At 37.4% G+C, this 19,122-nt stretch overlaps 1 protein-coding gene across 3 annotated transcripts in view; it reads left to right on the plus strand.

The window, feature by feature from the left end:
• The first annotated feature begins 9,796 nt into the window (after window positions 1-9,796).
• LOC145662975 (uncharacterized) overlaps window positions 9,797-19,122 on the plus strand; it is a 153,280-nt gene continuing 143,954 nt past the window's right edge. For all 3 annotated transcript variants that reach the window (XM_081729062.1, XM_081729063.1, XM_081729060.1), the window contains exon 1: window positions 9,797-10,389. In XM_081729062.1, the coding sequence (XP_081585188.1) occupies window positions 10,381-10,389 (9 nt within the window). In that variant the 5' untranslated portion in view covers window positions 9,797-10,380. The remainder of the gene's footprint in view (window positions 10,390-19,122) is intronic.

Below are 19,122 nucleotides of genomic sequence, written 5' to 3' on the forward strand. Positions count from 1 at the left end.
ATATATATATATATATATATATATATATATATATATATATATATATATATATATATATATATATAAGTTAATATGGTCATTGTTATCCTAGAAGGTTATGCTATCAGTTCCTGAACCATTGGGTACTTGAGCGCCTCTAGTGGAAGTTTCTGAACCACATACTTCCGAATGAGCTGCCGGTAGCCTGAACAGGCCTTCGAAACGATATGTCGAACTGGGCAAGGTTAGTCTCTTCTTGATTTGTGAATTTATAACGGCCTTCATGAGAGTTGTATAGTTCGAAAAATATAGTGTTCTAAATCGAGAATAATGTGAAGTATTATATATCAATTTATTCGTGTGAGGTTTCGGAGTTTCAATTTTTGGTGTGAATTTATATATCTAAGGGATATAAGAGGCGTACCGAAACATTCCTGCTGAAGGTGGTCAAAGGTTGTTCATAACATAATAAATTGGGTGAGTGTAATTGTTTGATTATAATATATTCTTGTTATATATTTATATATAATATGGAACAAATATAGATTTATAATTTGTTTGATAAAATTCAGGAGGTCTACTGTATATTAGATTATAGAAAGTTGTATTAAATGTGTACTTCTTGTTGTATAAAATTATAGTACCATTCAACCTAGCTTTGGAAAGCAAGTTAATTTTTGATAAATTTACTAAATTTCAATATAGCTGTTAATTGTTATATTTTGATAAAATTATATATCTGTATTTCATATTTATTTTTCTAGTAATTTTGTTATAAAATTTTCAAGTTAAAAATCAGATATTTCAATTATCCGTATTACCTAGTATTCTCACACTTTTTTTTTAATGGGGATAGGAATAGAAAAAATAGCCAATAATTTAGAACGAAACATGATAAGGATCTCACGTAAAAATTTAAATGCTAACTTATAATTATATCTTTTATTCATTGAAATTACAAATCCCGCTAATCATTATTTGTCTTGGTTTATATAACCAGCGGCCCAGGACGGAGCACTTAGAGGCACGTTACACGTTAGAGGAGTCAAGGGTGTCGTCTGTCCTCCGACCTGCGCTCTTCTATTGCAGCATTTTCTTCTTGCGAGGCGACTGTGGCGACTTTCATGTGCTGCTTTCTTGATTTTTAAGCGGGTTGACGTCATGGATCATGTTTCGTTGGGAGTTATGATTCAATTCAGAATAAGAGGATCTTCTTCCATACGTGATACGTCTCTTCCACTGGGTGCAAGCACTCATATGCTGTTGCATCTGTTCTGCTGCAAGAAAATGCGGTACTCATACAGAGCAAACCTTCTTCATTTTCAAATGGTCACGTAAAATTCGGTGTACGGTGTCCTTCGATATGCTCAAATGTGCACTTAGCGCTTTCACAGACATATGTCTATCATCACTATAATTGCTGCAACAGTATTCACTAGCGTCTCGTTAATCACGGACGGTCTTTGTCCAGGATGAGGAAGCAAAGCGCCTGATTCGCGCCCATCTTCGAAAACTTGTGCTATGGTACACTGTTACTCTACTCAATCTGTCTTGATCGGTATATGCCTATTGAAACATTGTATGTGCTTCCGCATCACTTTTCCCTAAACGCTAACAAAATTGTCGCGGTTTGTAGCCTTCAGCTACAGTTAATGTAGTATATATATATATATATATATATATATATATATATATATATATATATATATATATATATATATATATATACAGTCCGGGTAATTTTTGATTGTACTGTATATTATTAGATTTTACCATATAATTTTCGGTTTATGTATTAAATCAAGTTTGTTCCTTGTCCAAATCAAAATTAACTTAGGAGCTTAGAATAATTAGGAAAAATTATATTTCGGGAAATTATATAATATAGGATAACTGGCTACAATAACGCCGTTTGTTTTTCATCTGTTTACAGCACAGAAAGTAAGCATTTAGGGCCCCCCTAAAATTTTCATGGAAGGATTGCAAAAAATCTCGATTAATTCTATGTGTAAACACTAAGAATAAAATGCAATATAAAAGAGATTCCAAGAATTTTTTTTTCATTTTAACTATTTGACGAACACTTCTAAACATATTTTAAAGGAGTTAAAATAAAGTTTATCAGTCTTCTCGAATCTCGATATGAAAATACACAATACATATGGAAGCAAGATTTTACGAAAACAAGGAATAAGTTCATAATACTTGATGCCACACTTGTAATAGCAATCTGGGAGGTAGGAGACGAAGTGTGAAGTCTTGCTGCAAGCCAAATTATATTGTGCTGTGATATGTATAACAAGAACTGTGGTAGAACATTCACCGAAAAAGTAACGGTTGCAAAGACTTTCATTTGTTTATTCTCGTAGAAGAATAAAGTTAAGCTAAATTACCTTAATTAGATGAGTAACTGAGCAAGTGAACATATTTAACGTTTAAGTTTAAGGATTAAATTCCGGGTTGTTGAGCCAGGACTAGTAAAAATTTGCAAGATTTAGAGAAATTAAGTAGCAAAATGTTTTGTATTGTACTTGGGGTGGGAGATCCCGTGGAAGTAGCTAGTTTTCATATAAAAACGTTGTAAATTGGAACTATTTCTTAGTCGCGTACGCGTAATAATGTTGTAATTCAACGTGAAAGAAGCGGTGATGCTTTTACTCGATGAGTGTAGCGTTTTACTTACATTGAGAAAAATCCGTTCTCCGGACAGTGGTAGGCCCTATATTGTACAAACATACGGAATCTTCTTGCTTACTACAAAAATCAGAACGGAGCATACGTTATCCGTATGCTACATAGGCACTGCCCTTAGGTGTTACATCATGCCGTTGCAGGATGTCTGATGTCTAACAATCTTCCTTATATTACATACAGATAGTGATCAGAAAAATGGAAACACCTGTAGTTGGCAACACGTCAGATGTATGGGTTGGCAGTGGTGTCGTGGCTCCCCCAGCGGCGAACCGCTGGTGGTGGTGTGTTAGGTCGGTCTCCATACTACGTCAGGTGCAGTGGAACAGCAGTGTCCAGTGGCTGCAGCAGACGGAGGTAGTGTAAAATGGGAGACCTCTCAGATTTTCAAAGAGGGCAAATTGTTGGTGCGTGGTTATGTGGAGTGAGTGTGGCGGCAGTGGCTACTGTGTTAGGTGTGTCGCGTGGGACAGTGTCGAAGGTGATGACGGCCTACACAACACATGGGAAAACCACATCGGGGAAGCGGGACAGTGGGCGGAAAAAAATCATGAGTGACAGGTCACGCCGGGTATTAAAGCGCTTGTCACGCAGAACCGTCGTGCCACTGCGGAGCAAGTGACGGAGGAACTCAATCAGCACCTTCCCCACCCTGTTTCGACAATCACAGTCCGCCGCGAATTACATGACATGAACTTACGGGGTCGTGTTGCACGGGCCAAACCGCTCATCAGGGACCATAACGCTTTCGCACGCCGCAAATGGTGCCGCGACCATGCAACTTGGACCGTTGAAGACTGGAAACGTGTGATATGGTCGGATGAGTCATCCTTCACCCTATTCCCAACCACGGGCCGTGTTTGTGTGGAGAACGCCCAAAGAAGCTTATGATCTGCAATGTCTCCGCCCAACTGTGAAACATGGCGGTGGCTCGGTGATGCTGTGGGCCGTCATATTATGGTTTTCATTGGGTCCTGTAGTCACACTTAGCGGACGAATCACTGCCAACGATTATGTCGCAATTTTAGGAGACCACTTGCATCCTATGGTCCGGATGTTGTTCCCGGACAATGACGCCATCTTTCAGAATGATAATGCACCCATTCACACAGCTAGCGTTGTTGCAGCGTGGTTTGAGGAACATCGGGATGAAGTTCAACACCTCCCCTGGCCCGCCCAATTCCCAGATCTCAACATGATTGAACATCTGTGGTCCGTCTTGGAAACACGACTCCGGCAACGATTTCAACCTCCATCCTCTCTCTCACAGAACTGGCTGATGCCCTGCACGAGGAATGGTGTAAAATTCCACTTGCTACCATTCACGACCTCTATGCCTCGTCCCACGTCGCATCAAGGCTGTTCTGAAGGCGAAAGGTGGCCGACACCATATTAATCTGGTAAGTTGCAATTTCGTTCAGATGTTTCCATTTTTCTGATCACCATTTGTACATATATGTATATTACCTTCGTCTGCTATATGTTATATACGTCCTTTTGTATGTGAGATCCTGACCGCCTATATTATTTCATACGGAAAGTATGTATAGATGGAACACTTATACAGAAAGTATTATAAAACACGCGTTTTCAGTTATACGCTCGCTGTACGTCAAGTCCAAAAACTACAGGATCTACAAATGTAACATACGATATTACGTACGCCACATATATTGTTTCTCAGTGTAGCTTTGAATAACTTTATAGTATTTTTTTTTTTTAGCTGTTTTGGTATGTATCTTCTTGGTATAGTGTGCAGGTAGTTCATTTATATAAAACGAGTTTAATTTAAGATTTTAAACAAAAACTTATTATAAATATTTAAAAAAATAGAACTGTAATTGCAAATAAGGGAATTACTTCAAAGTTACCCGTCCACTTAATTTTCAACAAAGACCATAATAAAATCTGCAATCATCAATTTCTACTTAAACTGTACTCATTTTATGTTCTGTTACATTACCTCGAGGATGTGAGTACGGGGGAGGAACCACAACTACATGGAAATCCATGATTAACCTAAAGGGGAGACTGGCGGACCGCGCGGAGCACGGTTGTGGGTAATTAATGGGGAGTGCGGAGTTGAGAGGGAAGAACGAGTTGTTACGCAGTGTTGGGTAAGTTACTTGTAAAAATGTAACGCGTTACAAGTTACTTTACTTTCTCTTAAAATGTAACGCGTTACTTGCCCCAAAAAACGCGTTACTTTTAGGTCCGAAACTTTGAATATGTCAAAAAAGTCTTATTACTTCAATTTTCCGTAACCGCTATTATTATTATTATTATTATTATTATTATTATTATTATTATTATTATTATTGCACGTTCTGAATCACTTTGTGTAAATGCAAGGACAAATTTTTACCTGACAGATATATGAACATTTTCATATAATGTAACATTGACTAAAATGCCATACTGCATTACTCGTAGGGATGGGCACGAGCGAGTTCGAGCGAACTTTCTTTGAAACTCGATTCGATTAGAAACAGACATCTTTGAGCTCCACTCGAGAACTTGGATCAAAAAATTTGCTCCAAGTCGACTCGAATTCGGGTCGAGTTTCGAGTCGAGTCGAGCCGAGCCAAATCCGGTGTGTAGTTTCCAATACTCTCTTCAAGTATTTTACATAGGAAATATAATTATTATCAATGATACTACTACTACAACAACTTTTATTATTATTATTATTAATTATAACAACACTGTGTATAAACATGGAAGATAGGCGGTTTGTATTTAAATATTAAAAAAAGTAGTTGGCCAACTTCGGTAGTCGTGAAGTCTAGGAATCAAGGACATTGCTCACGAGCTTCTGAATTTGGGTTGAGTATTCGGATCGAGCCAAACATTGTTAAAAGTTATAGGGTACTAGCCAAATATCTTCAAAACTGCTCGGCCCGGGTTTAGAATTGTCAACGACTCGAGCAGCTCGACTCACAGCTCATTCACTATCCACCCCACCGAGAAGTGAGCCGAGCCACGGAGCCAACAGCTCACCCAACCGAGTCGGCTAGAGCCCTCGGCTCAGTTGAGCCGAACAAGTAGATGGCTCATCCCAACCAAGCCAGCTCGAGCCGATGTTTCACTCCAATCAAGCCGGCTCGAGCCATCGGCTCAATTAAGCCGAGCCAAGCTGAACTTGTTATAAAAAAATCTCTTGGAATCTCGCTATCGAGACGAGACGCGATCAGTGCGCCCTCTCGTGAGCAACACTAAAAGTATTCCATATAACTGCTTAGCTTACATTTCCCATGGCTGTCGCTTTCCAGTTTAATCAGGCCATGATTTCAAAACGAGTTAAAACGAGCGAGCCATTTATCAAACTTGACTCGACTCAAAACTCGACGCCAAAAATAGTGAATAGTCTCGGAACTCGACTCGAGAATATTACCTTTGACTCGACTCGAAACTCGACTTGAATTCGAGTCGAGTTTTAGCTTGAACTATGCGTTAGAAAAATGGTTGCTTATTATTATTCTGCTAAACTAATTATATAATAATAACAATGTTGTTATGTAAAATTAAAAATACAGAATATAGAGAAACATTACACTGCAACTAATAAAATGAGAACACATGAACTGAGGGTGAATCAAAACTTGCCAGTAACTAAAATCGATACATGCTTTTTAAAGCTAGTTGTTTCAAACTCTATAATCAACGGGATTCTAAGATTTGCAAACTGATCTGAAAGAACTCCAATATTACATACCATCAACAAACTGTTTTCTGGTAATGAAGTAGCCTGCTCATCAGAACACAGTTTATTCGTATTAGCCCCTTACTGTATATCGTTAATTATGGTACCCTGGTTGTTGATAAATATTTCCCACCGGGGCACCACTTTACTTTTAAATCCTGTCCACCACCATCTTCAGCTTTTAAGAAAAAGTATTCTTTCAAATGTTCGAACGATAAAATATTTTTGTTCTCCATTTTTATAAAAACAACACTAATCAAAGTAAAATAGACTACTGGTACCATTGCACTCTTAATTCACTCACTGAATGTATTGATTTGAAGCTGTCAAAATCTACAAAAAATGTTCCAGGTGCTTGCAATCAGTACACGTGATTTGACTGAGGATGTCCACATCTTCCAAAAACAGCAAGTTGCACTATGATCTTATCTGTTTCTTTGTGTGCCGGTAACTGACTGTCGGCCACCTACATCTTTCATGCTCTATTCTGAGAAATTCACTTACACGAAAGAAACATTTGTTTCCGAAAAAAAAAAATATACATATATTGTAGTTACTCATCCGAAATGTAACGCGAAAAAAGTAACGCAAACTAGGTACGTTACTTGGGAAGTAACGTAACGCAAGTAACGTTTTCTAGTAACGCGTTACATTTTTCCTAAGTAACTGTAACGGTAACGCGTTACAAATTTTTAAGACTGTTGTTAGGTTACTTTGGTTAGCTTATGTCTACTTCGCACTTACCTTAGTACGTACTTAGGTTTGTAGAGCTCTCCTATCTCAAGCAGAAACTCGTGAACGATTGTTGGTGGTCTTTGTTCTTTCATTCATTAAGCCATGAATATTCAAAAGTTCAACCTCATTATCAACACCATGTTTTACAAATGTTAGTACTGTCAATTCACATCCAGCGCAAAGACCCTGTACACTTGCAGACATGTTTACTCGAAAATTATCCACAATCCAATCGTCCTGAACCTAGAGACAAGTAGTTCCCTGTACTTGCGAATTAGTCCCGTCTTTATAACCGCTTATCAAAAGATATTACAAATAAATTACGCTTCACTTACATGCTATTAAGCACACAAGCAATCAAATTATCAATTTCTTCTACTAAAAAATTTCAAAATTTTGATAAAAACGGAAGGGCAAATTCGCAAGTTACCCTAAACAAGAGCCTAAGTAAAGTTGAATTTCCTTATTTCACAGTAGATCATCTCTCGTTCTTGATCTTAATGTTAGTATTACATGTGGGACTATTAAAACATTTATATTTTAATTCTAATTCATGTAGTTAGTAATACCCATTTAATAAGATTCATGTTTTTTTTTTTTTTTTTTTTCATGTAGATTACAGAATGTTAACTTAATGTGTATGTATAGAGGGGAATAATAGAATTAAGTAGATGCAAAATACTTAAACATTCAGGAGTAGATACGATGAATTGCTGATGTTACTATTTGATGAACTATAATATGGTTGGCTCGCCCCCCCCCCTAACTTCTACCGAGCCCCCTCTACATTTTTGGGCTGGCTACGGGCCTGGCAGGCAATATTCGAAGTGAGACAAGAGAAGTACGGGGAAAGTCTTTAACTTGTTTGTTTTAATTTTTGTTCGTCACAGAGAATAATTCGCACGATTGAGAATAAAAATAGTTGTACGAGAACTGCAATTTAAACAATTAGTAACGTACATAACGTGAAAATGTTTGGTTCTGTGTGTGATTATTCTTAGTTGATATTGAAACCGGAGATTTCTACCACTTCCGGTTTTAGTAGAGAGTTAGAGTGGAGATGGAACATATTCTACTGACGCTTAGACTGAAAACAGTAGATAATGAGAAGCTGTTCTCTACAGTCATTAAGGATCAACGTTAAAACTGGAAGTGGTTTGTTGCTGCCACTTCCGGTTTTAATAGAAGATTCAGAAACGAGAATATACCTTTTCCTTAAACACAAAATGGATTCTAAAATGTTGTTTCTCGCTGTCTTACCGTTTACGCTCTATGAAGGTCAATATTTTGTCCGGAAGTTGTAGTAGATTTCTATCACTTCCGGTTTTAGTAGAGAGTTAAGGATTGAGATGAAATGTATCCTTCGAATTTCTAATCGATTTCAGGATATCACTTTTTGCTGTCTGTTACCATTTTAGCTGTATGTTGATCAACATTAAAACCGGTCATGATTGATTTTTATGAATATCACGTCTATCGACGAACTTAATTTTTAACTTTTGATGATGATCTATCAAATAGTTCGAGATTTTTTTTCTCTTGGACGGACGGACACATGGATACAGTAAATATATATACGATTTTTGGTAAAGAAAAGTTCTTAAAAAGTAGTGGAATATCGTTATCCCACTTCGAGTACTTAGCATGCATATAAAAACATTATACCAACTACTGTGCATAGAATACTTGAATTATGAGTCAGTTTAAAACCTTCCAACGACGCCAATGTCTATACCTTTGTTGGGAGGGAGATATTTGGCTCTGTATATCGCAAAACCAACTGACAAGGGACCATTCCGATTTGGTGAATTCAATTGTTGGAAAAGATTGCTAGCACTGGATTTAGAACCAAAAGAAACAGAAAAAGAGGGTGTTTATTGGCAGACCGTATACAGAGTGGGAGATAAATGAGGGTAAAGTTCGAAGATAAAAGGTACAAAATGTCTAGAAATGGCATGTTAATTGTGAAACGAGTAAAGGGATTGAGGTCAAATGTTGAATATGAGGAATGCATATAGAGCTCCAGTGAATAGGCGTAATGTGAACTGTTTTAATTGCCAATCGTATGTAACTGGTTTTGAGAAGAATCACTAGTGTTACAACCAGCAAGTTTTGTTGGAAGGGGTAATTAATACATCAGAATTCTGAGTAGGACAGGTGTCTTTGTGCAAGGTACCACGCCAGCATTCATCCAGTGGAATTACTACTCACTCCGTTACACGTTGCAAACATTCTTCTTGATGTTCCAGGATTCGATTTTATATCTTTCCACCTCTCGCGCATACAGTGTGTTCATGTACCGCACTACAGGGTCTCTAGTTACTCATTCACATCACCTTTACGACAGTATTGACGCATTGCCATAGCGTGGAACGCCTCCTGTTATACAGGTCTAAAACTGTATTGACCACTACTGATTTCAATAGATGGTGTGCGTCAAGAGCCATATGTTACATAATCTCTTTCCCGTATATTCTACTTGCGCTAAGTCCAACATGGCGGCTTTTCAGAAAACCCCATGATTCACATTACGCCTATTCACTGGAGCTGTACATGCTTTCCTCATATCCAACATTTGACCTCAATCTTCTACTAGTTTCAAAATTAACATGGCATTTCTAAACACTTTCTATGTTCAATCTCTGCACTTTGCCCTCATTTATCTCCCACCCTGTATACGGTCTGCCACTAAACATCCTCTTTTTCTATGTTACTTTTGGTGCTGAATCCAGTGCTAGGAATCGTTTTCAGCAATTGAATTTACCAAATCGGAATGGTCCCTTGTGAACTTCGAAGAAGAGTAGCCTCTGGGAAAGAGGGCGCTTGTTGCCCGCCGTTGTCGTGATGGATCCGCCACTGTAGACATATTTGGCACTTCAAATTCTCGTTTCAGAAGGTGCTACATATTCTGAACTAAGCCCGCGCAGAGTACTTTATAGAAAATTTCATTTATAAGTGACCTCCAGTTCATGTTTTTCTTCTTTTATAAAAGTTATTTTTGTAACAAGTCTTTCAACGAACTGTGTCTAATACGATCTATAGCTAATCAATTCTATTTCTGTCCACTGGACCGAGACTTCACCAGAACAGAGGAGGAAAAAAATCAGCTTTTTCTTTCGATTTCCAGTTCTGCCATGTCATGAAAGGGAAACCATTTCATTTTGTTTCGTGAATAGGTTACACCTGTTTCCATGTTGGAAGAACGTTGAAGCTTCTCATCTAGCAGAAGACTAAAGAGTGTCATCATATGAATCCCAAGGGGTTCCGCAATCATGAGATGGGTAAGTGATTTTAAATTTATTATATCCTGTTTTTATGTTATATTCAAATCAAAATACAGAACTAATACTTTTATATTCTGAGCTCAACCAAAGAGAGAAAGTTTTCTTTGGGACATCCAAAACTAATGCATGTATTATGTAATAGAATGAATTAGCTTCCTAGAATCAAGTTTTATGTTGACTAATTATTTTGCTGTGGAAATTAGACGAACTCTCAGATTACAAGTATGAGAATAGGCAGAAGTTTGCATTCCACCAAGGACTTGGGTTCAATTCCTTGCAATTTACCGTTTTCTGTCGCAAATTTACCATTCTTGCCCGAAATTTATCTTTCTGTCCTCAAATTTACTATTATTCTTCCCAAATTTACCTTTCCACCGAAATTTACTATTCTGCAGTTTGATTATATCCCCCCCCCCTAAATAATCCCATGGGTGTGGCCTGCGCTCTAAAATATGCCTATGAGCATCCATGAGAATATGGATAGTAGCACCCTTCCTAAATTATTCTTATGCGCCTCTATGGACTGCAATATCTAATCAAGTATTATCTTCAATACCCTTCACTAATTCCGGTGCTCACTAGAACATTTTGTTTTTGTATAAATATATTTTATGCAAACTTTTAACTTTCAGTTCGTTCAAGCCTGTTGCTATCGCAACGGTTACTTTTTTTTTTTTTTCAGACTGGTTGTATCCGACCAAGTGTTGAATGATTTTAACAGCTTAGTTCACAGGTTGGAGAATGTTAGGCTGTGAGAGTGATTCCTACTTACTACCGAACCTGTAATGAAGGCACTTTATTCTGGAACGATGGAATAGTTCCTATCCTTCCTTTACCTTCTTCTGCACTAGATAGCTGTTATCCTTATGGTGAGTCGAATAAAGGACGAACCAAATTAGGGATCTAGGCCAGACAAATCTCTTATTTCTGAGGCTATCTTCAAAGTATTGTGAAGGTTTGATGGGTTATACGAGGACGCATGTTCAACCCTCAGATTAAATGAATTTATCGTAATTAAGACAGCTCAATTATTGGAGACAGTTCTCTATTAAGGTCTTAATTAGGAGGACACTAGTTCTGTCGAAGAAATAAACCTTTTGTTTACTATTTAAGCAATTGGAGCTTCTATTTCTTAACTAGAGAGATTTCTGAGCAATTAGAACCTTATTAGAAATAAAGTTTTTCGTTTAATGGGAGAAAAGTCTTTATATGAGTTTTCCCTTCACCTGTTATTAGTGTGAAAGAAATTTCTGCTATTAATATTTTAAAGCCAACTTGCCGAGCGTAATAGTGATAAATTCTACTGCAGAGTTATTCAAAGAGGAATTTGAAAAATAGTTTTGTAAATCAAGCATCTTCGAATTTCTTTTAATTTGTAATTGAAGTGGTAAATATGCGCTAATTAATTGTTGATAGAGTTATAGATGAAGCGCGAAAGAAGAAACTAACCACACACAAAAATTATATTAATTACAGTACATGAAACCATTAAGTTATAAAGTTATCACACCGTATGAAAAAGAGTGGTAAAAGTTTTTGACATTATTTTCAGCTGAGAAATACATAATAACATAACGTAAAGTTACAAAGTCGTATGGAATACATGATAAGAGTTCTGGACTTATTTTCAAGTGTAAAATACATGGCAGCTTTATTTTGTGAAGTTACAACACCGTATGGAAAAGGGTTGTAACTTTTAAACAGTGTTTCCTTTAGGGGAGAAAATACGATAGCCTTTTGTTAAAATCGTAGAATATATATTTGATATGTCTGTATGTACCACAATTATGCCCTGTAGGTTAAAGAAAGTGAATGATTATGGAAAAAAAAATGATAGCATCAAAATCTGGAAGGAAAAGGGAGAACCCACAAAAAATCTCAGAGGCGCAATGTTGTTCAACACAAATTCACATTGCTTAATATAGAAGCAGTGAACCCTGGAATTGATGTATGCGCTCTACCACTGTATATTTACGGTATGTCTATCATAGTTTGGAAGTCTTAAAATAGTCTCAATAAGGAGAATGTAAGATGCATTTTACAACGGAGATCAAAGAAAAGTGTAACATCCCTTTCTTTCTGCATTGCTGGCATTGAAAGTGTCACTGTTCATCTCAGCGACCCCAAAAACTAAGGATTCAGTGCTAAGATCTGTCATTTTCGATCTATCTATCTATCTATCTATCTATCTATACCTTCCTCTAAGTTGCAAAGGAAATGATAAAAACCACCCCAGGCCCAAATTTCATCAATGCTGAAAATTTGATCGAGGTCGGTCGGGTTGTTCAAGAGTTATTAAGTCACAAACAGAGTCACTTTTATTTTGATTTATATAGATAAATTTTGTAGAAATGAGAAATGCTGTAAGGGCTACATGTACTTAGCGGACTATATGGAGTGTATGCAAGTGCTAATTGAAAATACCTAACATTGCTCGTTATTATTATTATTATTATTATTATTATTATGTATAGTGTTTGTTCAAAATTTCTGTATTATTTTTCAGTAGGGAAGACAAACACACAATATTCAAGACATTGTACCTTGATTAAGAAATGTCACTCCTGGTTCAAACCAATGCATAATCGACATCATTAGCCCACTATAGAATTCTACACTAATACTGTAGAGCGGATATTTCGACTGATTCTGGGTCTCCCCGGATCACCTGGTATCGCCAAGTCACCAGGTCTAGACTGATGATCCAGCCATCATTATTTTTAAAGATTATAAGAGAAAATAATATTATCATATCTATGAAAAAGTAAGATCTAAGTAACTGGATCATATTAGCTTTGCTATCTTAAATAATTTGAACTAGAAGAAACAAATCAGTGAACAGTGCAACGTTTTTTTTTTAACGGTGCACTGTGTGACACTTTTGCCACCGGAGCTGACAGTGTTTGATGAAGCCAATATGTTCAGTTAGTTGGCGAAACTGTCACACAGTGCACCGTTAAAATAAACGTTGCACTGTTCACTGATTTGTTTTTCTAGTTCAAGTTAAGATCTAATTCAACTATTAAAGAGTTACTGTAATTAATTTGTCAACAATATTACTATAACCCCTAATTGCACTTATGTAGCGAATGCACCATAACAACCAAGGATGTTATAAAATAGACGATTTGTCAATAGTTATATTTGTCCCCGTAACTCGGTGAAGCTGAAAAACAAGCTAACATCGCTAAACTTAATTGGCTTCTTCGTTTTCCGGCCTTAATGTTCGCTCAAGATATTAGATTCTCCGTATGTAACAATGTAGTATTTTTTATTTAAATCTTCGCTTTAATGTTCAAAGTGGTTACTGCACTGGCTCGCGTTCTTATTCTCGTTAAGTTTCGCTCTCACTCGAGCTCGGGCTCAGAGCCTACAATGAGGATCGCTCTCACTGACCTAGAAGCTCGCGTTCACTGATTTCGTTGGCGCATCTGTTTATTTGAGCTTAGGTTCACTACACTCAGTGAGGGTCGGGCTCACTGATAAACTGAGGTCGGACTCTCTATCATCAATGGGATCGTGCTCAATGACGTCAATGGACGTTGCACTTATTTGTGCTCATGTTCATTACCTTCAGCAGAACAAGCGCTTAATTATTGTCGTTGAGGCTCGCGCTTACTCGGGATCTTCCTCACATTTTCCAATGGGGAGGGGGAGACCCACACTCACTAACCTTCTTGGAGCTCGCGCTTACTAATCTTTCTCGGGCACGCGATTACTTGGGCTCAGGCTCCTATAGTCAGTGAGACTCGAACTCATTCGCGTCAGTGGAGCTTGTACTCATTTGTGCTTGGACTCTCATCCTTCATTGAGGCTGCGCTTATACGGACTCCGGTTCACAGTCGTAATTTTCACCACTTCCGGTTAGAATAAAGATTCTCATTCTTGGGACGCTGAATCTATGTAAAAATAAATAAATAAATAAACTCTTCCATATCTCAAACCGTTTATGCCCGTGTATGCTCTAAGGAAATAAGTATTGAAACCAGAAGTCTAGTAAATTTCAATCATTCCGGTTTCGGTAGAGTATTGCCGATGATGATGGTATGTTTTCATGAGACGTTGCATCAATTGCTAGAAACCAGTTGTCGCTATCTATTAACTGTTTTTGTTCTATGTCAATCATAATTGAAACTGGGAACTTAATTTCTACCACTTGCGGTTTAAATAGACAGTTAACGGAGGAAATGAACCGATTCTTCGGATTGTAAATTCATTGGATAAAAACACTTCTCGATCTCTCTTACCGGTTTTAATCTATGAAAATCAATGTTCAAACCGGAAGTACTAGTAAATTCCTAGTGCCAGAAGTACTAGTAATTTCAACCACTTGCAACTTACCTAAAGTGTTGTGAGTAGTGACGCTGAATGGATTGAATAAATGGTAAGCGGAGACAATAGAGTTTATTCTTGAGATGCTGAATCAAATATAGAAAAAGATTTTTTTTTATCATTTTTTACTTTATGAAAATCAGTATTGGAACCGGATGTGCTACTAAATTGTAACCACAACAAGTTTTGGTAGAGTGTTGCGGATTGTGACGATGTGTACTCATCAGAACCGGAAATACTAACTTTGGACTACTTCCGGTTTGAATAAAATATTAGCGGAGAAGACGAAACATTTTCTTGCGACACTGAGTCGATTGCGGAAAACCGCTTCTCCATATCTTTTACCCATTTTAATCTAATACCAACGACAGAAGAACAAAACCGTTTTAAAACACTTCTGATGCTTATGCATAGCTTAATTCAAGGGGAAAGCTTTTATTTTGCCGTGTATTGTACATTTAATATTTATATAACAATCTACGTTTCACCAAATCTCAGTGGATATGGAATACGATGAACGAGGAAAACTCTCTCGCTACTATATGATTAATGTACTCAGGTTCTGCATAGGAGATCTGAGTTTGGTTTCGAATGTGGCTAATGTAGGTCAGATTCAGTGACGGCGCTAGACAAAGAGGACGCCACCCGATAGCATCGTTCGTCCACCAGCTACCGACCCTCAGGATTAGGAATAGCAATTAGATTTCTGGGCTGTCGGCGTCGAAGGCCATTTAGCCCGTCACCTATATGAGGGATGACATCCCTTGGCGAGCACACTATCCGATGACAGGGAAGGAAGAAAGGATCGGGTAAGGAAGGAAGCTGCCTGGGACCATTATGGTATTTACCATTCCGGCATCTGCCTGGTGTGAATGAGGCAAACCCAGGAAAAACCTTACTTAAGATGACTGGCCTGAAAAAGCAGTTACACTTCTTCGACGAGTGTCCCCACCGGGAATCGAACCCCACCAGGACCCACCCTCAGACATGATGCATTGTAATGTATGTAGGTTGAGTAATATACAACTATTATTTTCGTTATACACAAAATTTGCTGCTCCCTCTGTTTGCTGGTTCCAAAAAAAAAATAATAAAAATAAAAATAAATAAATAAATAAATAAATAAAATAAAAATAAAAATGATATGAGATGAACACCCCTCTATTATACCCTTTAGGTTAAGGGAGACAGGTAATTAAAGCAAGTGAATGATGGTGGAAGAATTGGTGGAATGCAAATGTGGTAGGAAACGGGAATACCCCGAGAAAACCTAGGGACACGATATTGTCCACCACACACTTACTTGACCGGGAATCGAACCAGGGACCTCACACACCAGAGAAGCATTCTATCAGTGAGTCTCCGTGCTAACTGCAATAAAATTAAAGCTGGCTTCATCACTAGTCAGATTCCGTGTTACGATCATGCGTTATTCAGCGCTCCGCGACTACTAACCACAGAGAACAAATGAAAATAGTCTAACGTTTAGTGCCGTCAAAAATGGTTGGTATTTCAAAAGTTTTGTTTTTGGAGACACCCTATATCTGTTCCATCAAATTAGTTTAAACGAGACTCTAGGTTTTCATTTTAGCGTTGTATGCCACAGAATAATGTTTTGCATTCTGAGTATTATACCAATCCGTTGATCTCAACAGTACTGCGGGTAGTCTATCAATCAAGGATAATATCCACTACTCTCATGTCTAAGATTTTTGAATTTTCATATCTTGGGGATCAGCTGGTTCTCCACTGATGAACTCGTTTCCGAACTTTCAGTCAGCTACATCCTGGCCGAAATTCAATGTGATCCTTTAAGGTTAGTGTAAAGGGACAAGTTCTGCCGATAGATGTCGCTACAGTCTTCGTATCTTTCCCATGTATTTTTTACCTTTCACGAAAATTTACAATTTCTCTTACAAATTTCAACCTAGAGACTTCAAATTTTTAGAGAAGGGACTTCATAACCTATTAAAGGGAACAATCCGTGCCAATTTTTTATTTAAAATTTTCTTCACAGTTGAAACAGTTCTATTGTTAAAGGTTTAGGTATCCATTTCAACAATCAAGCCATTTCAACAATGAAGAAAATTACCACAATCCACCTATTTGCTTTTGACATGTCGCTATTTACAGAAGCCAAAAAGAAAAAAAAGAAAAAAAAGAAAGAAAAAAGCTAAATCAATCTACAGTTGCAAGTCGAAAACAGAGGAGTTATGATAACGGTATCACGTGCAAAATCGTATTCACTAGTTCACTACGTTTCTGCTTTTCGAATATTTTTATTTGTTTTGAAGATATTACAGAAAAACTTTAAAATTAGCGGTAGTTTAATTTCGCTGTAGTGAAGACCCTGAGATGTTATGTCTCTCGGACGTACACACAGAGGGACAAAATAAATACACCAAGGAGTGTTTGATAAATCAATTTCCATTAAACTAACCTATATAAAAAAATCTTTTAGGCAGCCTTTTTCTTTTTCGACATTATTTTCTTTCCGTAGAAATGAAATGGACTTTTAAGAACAGATGAAGCATATCGTGGCACGTCTTGGGCGGTGACAGTGTTTTCTGAATATCATGGAGTCTGACGTAATAGTTGCATTTACAACGGAAGGAAAATCTGTTTTGTCTGTCAGCTTGTTGCATATTTTCCTTCTGTTGCTGCAAAACAATGTTCAGTGTGGAAAATCGTGAGTGTAATGACTATTTAATTGTCAGAAGTGAGTAAGCTTTGTGAAGAGTACATTTCAGTGAAAGTATTCAAATACTGTCAACTAACTACTAATTATATCAACCACAATATGACTTTTTCTGTTTGTTTAACGACTCCAGCAGTGAAGGATTAATTGGAAATGCAGAGGGAGCGAATGTGGCTTAACGGAAACTTTCTTATTATGCAGGCATCTCCTTTAAAATATGGCTATATCTGATCCTAGCTCCTTCTTCCGACCACGAGAAACCTTGAAAGAGTTAGGCCATATTGTCACGTTAATTGAATCTTTTAGCTGTCATTAAAAAAAAAAAAAAAAAAAAAAAAAAAACTTGCAGCCCGATCTTTCTATTTACTGTGTACATATTACAACTTTTTGAAAGCAAGAAAGGTTTCTCCACACATGCAGCACTGCACTCTAGTGGACAAACCGTGAACCTCCTCATTAAAAACGTGTGTTTTGGCGCACTCCCCCTCCCTGTCCAAAAGAATCCGTTGATTCGGAAGCGGCGAAACTGGTTTTTCCTTTATGTCAGCGGGAGGGCGATAGCAAGACGTCCCAGAAAGTTGTACACTGTTCAACTCCTTGCAAGATGGAAAAAATGTTTTATGACCCTTTCAAGACTGTGTGTACATGGTAAAATATGGTAGGGTTTCAAGATTTTTTTTTTTTTATGACAGTTACAAGTTCTTCTAACTTGGCAACCCCCGTTAAGTGGGTATAGAAGTCGTCTTTTGCGTAGGAAGGTGACTAAAATGATTCGAACTCTTTAAACTAAAAAGAATTTTTAAAAAAATTATCCTTGTGTCAGAAAAGTAATAGGCATGATGCTGGTTCCGAAACGTATTATGTAGAATTTCATTCAGAGTGATCAAAACGAAAGGAAGAGAGAAGTAGCCGTTGGACCTATTGCTAGCCCATATCCTTAAGATATATCTAATCTTAAGGCATTTCGATATATGGCTATTTTATTATAACAATTACAAGTTCTACCCTTTTCTTCCCGCCTTTTTCTCTCCTTGAAGAAATATTTTAAAACGCTGAAAGAGGTCTTTAATTATTTTAAATGATAAATTTCGATACCAAATTTAATTTCTCTAACCTTAACGAATTTAGAGATATGGCCACACAATTATAATAATTGTAACACCATCATTTATTTCTTCCCCCCTTTTTTCTTCCCTCCTAAGGCAAATAAACTATGAAACACGGGCCTAATTATTTTAAATGAGAAATCCAAATATTAAATTTCAGGTCGCTAACGTTAAAAGATTGATATGGATACTTCAAAATTATAATTGCTACCTCTTTCCCCACCTTCTCTGACGAATTTCGAAAAATTTTTCCTTGGGATTTTACATCACAAATCCTATGCCGTGCCCGAATTTCAAGTTTCTACTCTAAGCAGTTTGGTCTGAGAATCCTGACCATTTTCTTTCTAGGGAAAACGAAAAATGAAATCTAAGTTTTACGTCCCACGTTTATGCCGGCTAGGCTAAAGGAGACGGTGATGAGAAATGAAGGGCATGGTGGAATGAAGAAAGTGGAAGGAAATGGGAGAACCCCAAGAAAACCCACGTACACGATTTGTCCACCACATGCTTCACTTGGCGCGAGCGGGGATCGAACCAAGAACTCCATGCACCAGAGGTGAACACTATACCACTGATCCACCGCGGCCCCTTCTC

This window comes from Thermobia domestica, chromosome 10 (assembly GCF_964235325.1).
Source record: "Thermobia domestica chromosome 10, izTheDome1.hap1.1, whole genome shotgun sequence".
NCBI lineage: Eukaryota > Metazoa > Arthropoda > Insecta > Zygentoma > Lepismatidae > Thermobia > Thermobia domestica.